This window comes from Dipodomys ordii, unplaced genomic scaffold (assembly GCF_000151885.1).
Source record: "Dipodomys ordii isolate 6190 unplaced genomic scaffold, Dord_2.0 Scaffold3, whole genome shotgun sequence".
In the NCBI taxonomy this organism is placed as follows: domain Eukaryota; kingdom Metazoa; phylum Chordata; class Mammalia; order Rodentia; family Heteromyidae; genus Dipodomys; species Dipodomys ordii.
This window is the reverse complement of record NW_012267219.1, coordinates 29821183-29828502: the sequence shown is the minus strand read 5'-3', so window position 1 is coordinate 29828502 and position 7320 is coordinate 29821183. Positions and strand designations below refer to the sequence as shown.

Here is a 7320-nt window from a genome sequence, read left to right as displayed (position 1 = left end):
AAATGCAAATCAAAACAACATTGAGATACCACCTCACCCCAGTTAGAATGGCTATAATCAAGAACTCTAATAACAACAGATGCTGGAGGGGATGTGGCCAGAGGGAACCCCACTGCATTGTTGGTGGGAGTGTAAACTTGTTCAACCCCTTTGGACAGCAATATGGAGGCTCCTCAAAAGACTCCACATAGAGCTCCTCTATGACCCAGCAATCCCACTTCTGGGCATTTACCCAAATGATCACAAACAAGGTCATACTAAGGCTACCAGCACAACCACATTTATTGCAGCATTATTTAACATAGTTAAGATATGGAACCAACCCAGATGCCCCTCAGTAGATGAATGGATCAAGAAAATGTGATATATATACACAATGGAATTCTATTCCTCCATCAGAAAGAAAGACATCGCCCCATTTGTTAGGAAATGGAAAGACTTGGAAAAATTATATTAAGTGAAGTAAGCCAGGCCCAAAGAAACATAGGTCCCATGGTTTCCCTTATTTGCAATAACTTATACATGTGCAGGACAAGCAGAAAAGGCCAAAAGCTATGTACATCTGACCATATAAGAAGCAAAATGAATCCCAAGATAGGGACACAAATACCTTTTTTCTTTTGTGCTATTGTTTCTAACTTATTTATAATGCGCCATGTGATTTTTTTTGTTTCTTTGTATGTTCCTCCATGATGGTATAACCTCTCTTTTCACTGTATTTGATGTCGGTGCCCTGAATCTTGTATATACACTTCTCTAATTCAGGGAGGGAAAGGGAAAAAACAAAATGCTTAAATAAGGATACAGGTTGATCCATTGTAACAATGAGATGTACAAAACAATATGTTGAAAACAAACTTTTTATAACTTTGGTGGTGGAGGAGGGGTGGGGTAGTTGTGGAGGTGGGAGGAAAGGGATGGTAGGGAGGAAAACATGAGGCAACAATGCTCAATAGGAAATGTACTCATTACCTTGCTCATGTAACTGTAAGCAATCCCTCTTTACAGCATTTTTACAGTAAAAAACATATACAAAAAAGAAACATTTGGTTTTGTATTTGTTTTTTTCTTTAAAGTTGGTGAAATATATAGCAATTTTAAGATAGACTACATAAAAATAACTTCAAATAAATGATTAATCCAGAGCAAATAGCTACACACATTATAATGATAGTAACTGATCTCTTACTTTCTCTAACTATACAGACCATCCAAATATCACAATCTGTTAGAATTGATTGCAAATGTTTGCAATTGATTGCAAACTATTTGTTAATAAATGGACTCTGAGTATACATAAATAGTTACTCTTTGAAATGAACTCATAGGATAGCCTACTAGAAAATAAAAATTTTTTATAGTGATTGTTTGGGCACAGCTATGTTTAAATATTCTTACCAATTCTCATTTTTATTTTGGCCAGTAACATGATATGAGGAAGATACATGTTTTTCAAAGGTTCTAATGGATTTGCATATTCAGTGCTTGATGAAGGATATTCAATTGTTTCTCCAAAAGTTAACATCTATGAAAGAAAGTTGTAATAAGCAATCAGTCTTCATGGTCTGAAATAAGAAAAAAGGCAGAAAAGCAAATTTCTAAATCTTGTATCTCACCTGTTCAATAAGAATGTGGTGAGCCTGCATCAAAAGAAATAATTTGTCTGGTTTTGACGAAGGATTTTCCTTGAATTTCCTAGCTTTTGTTAAGTCATCCAGTAGAACTAGGCTTCTTGCCAGGGTTAACCAAGACCGAGGAGAAATAAACTCATTTCCTTCAAGCAAATGTATTATATCCTATTAAAATGAAATGATTCAGTTTGATAGTGCCTTTTCTAATTCATAGAAACAAGAGCTGGCATATTCGCTGTTATACATTCAGTACCAAATGGGATTTAAAATTCTCTCATGTGGTTTTAACTGGAATATTTCCCAAGAATAAATTGAACAAGGTTTCCTTCCTACCTGAAGATTTCTTATAATGTCTGCTTTTAAATGCTTTTCTTGTAGGCCCAGCATCACAGCTTGCATTAAGAATTCAGCCTCTAACTCTTTGTTGCCTGCATTTTTTGCTTCCATACACACTTCATTGATGAGGCTCATACAATCTGTCATGTCATTTTCTAAAGAAAAAAAAAGCATGATTATTTAAGATGCATTTAGAAATAAGATAGTATGTGTACATGGTATCTCTCCAGTGTTTATTGTAGGTAGATTGTCTAAGGTCAAAAAGCAAAAGGACATTAGAATAAAAAAAAATAGACTTGACATGACACATGGAAAAGAAGTGTGTTTAATTCAAAGTGAAGTTTTTAAGGATATTCCAATGTTGTATGAGTAGTAATATTACATGAAATAATTTAATTTAGGAGCTGAATGGAGATGAGTAAATAGCTATACAAATAGGAAATTATGGGACTGCGAATGTGGCTTAGTGATAGAGTGCTTGCCTCATATGTATGAAGCCCTAGGTTTGATTCCTCACATAAACAGAAAAAGCCAGAAGTGGCCCTGTGACTCAAGTGGTAGAGCACTAGCCTTGAGCAAAAGCAGCTCAGGAACAATGCCCAGATCCCAAGTACAAACCCCAGGACTGGAAAAAAAAACAAATAGGAAATTATTACTGCAAAAGCTATCATTTATATGTGCCAAGGTATTATCTAAAAGTATTAACTCATTTGATTCTGATAATCATAGGAAGTAGGAACAGCTACCTCTATTTTCCAGATTAGGAAATTGAGGCACAGCAAGATGGAAAGACTGGCTAAAAAAGAAAGACTTGACAAGGAAGTAGCCAATTCAGCATTGAACTCACATTGCAGGCCCCAAATCTACGCTCTTGCCCTATATAATTGGCTACCTTCCTAAAAGATAGGAGACCTGGAACAGTTATAATCACTTTGCTGTCTATCAGTGCTATATATGTATGTCCACTGATACAAACAATGCTAGAAATGTTTATTCTTAGTTTAACAACCTGAATTTTTAATTCTGGACACAGTAGGAAGTTATCAAACATAAACATTATAACTGAATAATTCCCAATAAAATTCTCGTTACCAACAAAAGTTTATTATGAATACACAAGAAAACAGACACTCGTACCTTTCACAATTCCAATGCCACGAATCTGGGCAACAAATGCAGTCACCAGGGCTAAGCGGCACCTCAACCACAGATGGATGTTGAAATGTTCTCGAGCATTCAGGGAAACAGGATCTAAAAACTCATTCTCATCTTCATTCTCTGTGACCTAAACAGTATTAAAGTAATGAGGTTATCTTCTCATTTAATTATGTCAAATTTCTAGCCTAAGGCTAGACCCAAGGTAAGAGAAACATTGGTATTATTTCATAGTATGAAATTTTTATTATAGATATTATTCTTACATCCTCTAAAATAAATATTAAACAAATAAATAAAATCACCCACTATTCTCCAAAACTCTATTAATATTTCATACTACTTTTTAGCTTTGCTTTTCTTTCCATACAGATTGTTAAAACTAGTTTTGTAGTTCGATTTTTGTGCAAATTATATTATTGGAAGTTTTCATGGCATTAAATTTTGTAAATATAACTCTGTAAATATAACTTAAGGGATGAAAATAATAAATAATAATCGACAATCTTTACTGAGTGCTCATTATGTGCCAGGCACTTTGCTACATGCTTTATCCACATCTCTTTTAGCCTTCCTAACAGGAAAAGAGGGTTATTATTTCCATTTTTCAGCATGGAGAACTGAGACTAAAGAGGATAACCATCTTGTTTAAACTAATCATGTTTTGGCAGAGCAGGGATATTAACTTGCTTCCACCTGAGTTTCAAGTTTACTGTGTTATATTTCAAATATATATCACGACTTTTACCATGCTCGTTACTAAACTTTACAAAGTAGATAAAAGTCTAGAGCTACTGGGAAGGTAATACAGAAGAAGTTTTCTCTAAGGGAGGTCAACTGGCTCTTGGGAACTTCAAAGTCAACCAGAACAAATCTAATTTTTCTAGAATTTCTTGCTATGTGTCTCTGGAAGCTCATCAGGTCCAATCAATCAGCAATGCCTGTCTGTGTAGGAACAGATTACTAGGGACTAACAGATGGACAAAAGTGAAATGGACAGGAAAAGGATGCTGTTCTGGGAATGAAAGTACACGTACTTTCATAATTAGAATGTGCCAAGTGCTTGAGGAGTCTAGTATTTAGCAAAACTACAGAAAACATGCCCATCAATAAAAAATCTGTCCAAATGTACATTTTTGGCAACTAATGAAAAGCCAATCCCACCTCATCTCAGGATTTCTCAAACTTAGAGCTCTGTCTGCCATTTTCAGCCAGATAATTGCTGGGTGGAGGCTCTATTCCACATTATAAGATGTTCAACAGCATCCCTGGCTCTATCCAGTAAGTGCCAGAGGCACCCGTTCTAGTTGTGACAACCAAAATGTCTCCAGACATTGTCAAAATGTCCCCTGAGAGGTAAAATTACTTCCACTGACAATAGCTATTTTAAGTCTATTTTCTGAATTAGATTGCTTTTTAGTATTGTTATTACTTTTAATATAGTTAGAAATGAGTCTCTATTTAGAAAAAAATCATTTTGCTAATTTGTAATGGTGCTAGATATTAGAAATTTCATTAGTAATTTTTGAAGTAATGAGCAAGAATTCTTTGGGATGAATCTTTTTATATTATAATCTTAATAAATCTTATATTGTTAAATTAAGTAGTCTTATCAAAGCGCAATCATGGAAGGTGTGTCCAGTTCACAAATCCAAAGTAAGAAATAACTCAGGTATCTTATTGGCAATGGCTGGGTAATAAATTCAAAGTGAATGTAGAATGAGACTTGGGAGACAATGGTATTTGCAATGACAACATAGCTAGACTTTCTACAATGATATATCTTGATGATTATTATATACAATTGTGTCAGGTCACAAATGAGACTACAAAAAAAAGAAGAGATTTTTTTTCTCAAAGTATTTTAGTCACTAAGTAGCATCAATGGGATTGAAACACACATTTTTCCCCAATTTCCCTGTTTTTACTACTTTATTATCATCTAAAGAATTATTAATTCTATAGTATGCCAAGTTATTTGTATTTGATGAAGAAATAAACTTTTATGGATAAAAGTTAAAATTTTATACATACAGAATTTGATGAAGAGACAGGAGTCTCTTTGTCATCATCTACTGCCTTCTTTTTAAAAAGTTTAGAATCTTGGAGAAGGTTAAGTGTGGAGCATAGTATTGCAGCACTAAAATTGAGAAAATATGTTAGATGTTATTGGCATGCTTGTAATATTTATATGTTCTTTCCTAAGTCTAGTCTTCCAAGAAACTTCCCACACCCACAACTATTCTCAAAAGGAAAGTAGGTGCTGCTTATACATGGATTAATGGCACCCTGGTTTTACCAGGTATTTTTCAGACTGACTTAGCACAATGCACAGGTCTACAGCTAATTCGTTTTACTCCCCATTGAACCTCTCCATCTAGTAGAGTGGGACCTAATAGAAAATATTTTTAACTTTGTTTTATTCTATTTTGTGTCAGTACTGGGCATGAACTCAGGACCTGGGTGCTGTCCCTTACCTTTTTCTTTCAAGACTGGTGCCCCACCATTTGAGCCAAAATTCCACTACCAGTATTCTGGGAGGTTATTTCAAGATAAGAGTCTCAAATAGTTTCATGCCTGAAATCTCAGCTTCCTGAGTATCAAGGATTACAGACATGGGATACTAGTGCCCAAGCAGAAAGTATGTTAAATGAAAACAAGAGAGCAAAAGAAAACAAGTGAAATGAAAGAATAAGTAAGCCAGAAGCTTGGCTTGGTGGCCAAGTACCTGCCTTGCAAGAGTAAGGACCTGAGTTTAAGCACTAGTACTGTCAAAAAAAAAAGGAAGACATTAATAAATGTTTCCAAGGGCTAAAATCAAATTTATTGAAAACTTCATTCATAAAATGAGCAGATCAGAATTTATATGCATTAGAATGTAGTCCTCCAGACATATGTTGATTGATCTTGTACCCTTGGAAATTCTTCAGCTGAATTGCTGCTGATTCAGAATCTGCAAGATCCAGAAAGTAAATGTACCTGTTCAGAAGTCAGGAGACATAATTATTTTTACTTCCTGATGTTGCATTCATATATTTGCCCCTCTTTTTATAAAGCCACTAATCCCATCATTAAAGCCTCACTTTCATAAGGCCATCAAATCCCAATTACTTCCCAAAGGCCAAATCTCTAAATATTAATAAAAGCATATGCCTTTGACCACTTGGATTCTATGGGACATTCAAACCATAGTAGGTGCATAGTAGAAAATTTCTAGTTTCTTGCTACTCTTGAGTGTACAGAGGATTACCCATGGCTAACAGTCTAAAACCTCAAAGAGAGTTTCATTATGATATAAAATTGAAAGGCTTAGAATTTTCTGATTTAGATAATAAATTAAATGTAAAGGAGAATGAGAAGAAACATTTTTTAAAGTTTGGATTCTAAAAGAGACAGCCCAGAAAGTATTAGATATACCATATGAATAACTTTGATCTCATTTATTTCTTATTAACATTCATGACAAAAATGGTCAGTTTGTTCTCATAAAATCCATGCAGCTCACTCTACTTGTCACCCCAGGGAATGTGCCTTTCAATTTCTTTGACACATAATTTTATTAGAAGTATCAAGAAATGTCAAGCTAACCATCATTTGGAAAAGGGATTGTCCAACACTCTCAGCAGTGCCCAAACAAAAGCTCATGGGGGGTAAAGTTCACAGGAGAAAAACTCATTCATCTTGACAGTAGGTTTCTCCCCAATGACAACTCTGCACCAGAAAGGCAGGAACATCAAAGTTTCTGCAGGTTCTGTCCCTAGGGCCAGGTTCACATATTAAAATAGGAGTGATTCTAATATGCTTGTGCATTATTTGCATGTCTACCTAGTCTTTAAATTAAAAGTTCTATTATGACAATCCTTTTTGAAGCCATTTTGTAAGTTTTAGTTTCTCAAATCTTTTTACTTCCTAAAATAAAAATCAGTTATATCCTCCATAACATAAAGGTATAAGACACCATAAGACAGCAGGAGAAAGAACGAAGGCCAGTGTGTGTGTGTGTGTGTGTGAGAGAGAGAGAGAGAGAGTGAGTTTGTGTTTTCTTGGGATATTGTGGCTGTCTTATAGAGAGTTTGGAGAAAGAGTTCAATAGGAACTAGCTTTACAACATCGGTGGGGGGGAGGGGGGAAGGAGAAGGATTGGGATTTGGGGGGGAGGGGGGAGGCTGGGAAGTGATGTGAAGGGTAAACAAAGGAG

At 35.1% G+C, this 7320-nt stretch overlaps 1 protein-coding gene across 1 annotated transcript in view; it reads right to left on the bottom strand.

Annotated features, from left to right (window-relative positions):
* The window catches only part of Cfap54 (cilia and flagella associated 54), a 269955-nt gene that overhangs the window by 73974 nt on the left and 188661 nt on the right, over positions 1-7320 (bottom strand). Inside the window, 5 exon segments of the mRNA XM_013018973.1 lie at positions 1399-1525; positions 1617-1796; positions 1965-2122; positions 3105-3252; positions 5157-5262. Of these exon segments, the coding sequence (XP_012874427.1) occupies positions 1399-1525; positions 1617-1796; positions 1965-2122; positions 3105-3252; positions 5157-5262 (719 nt within the window).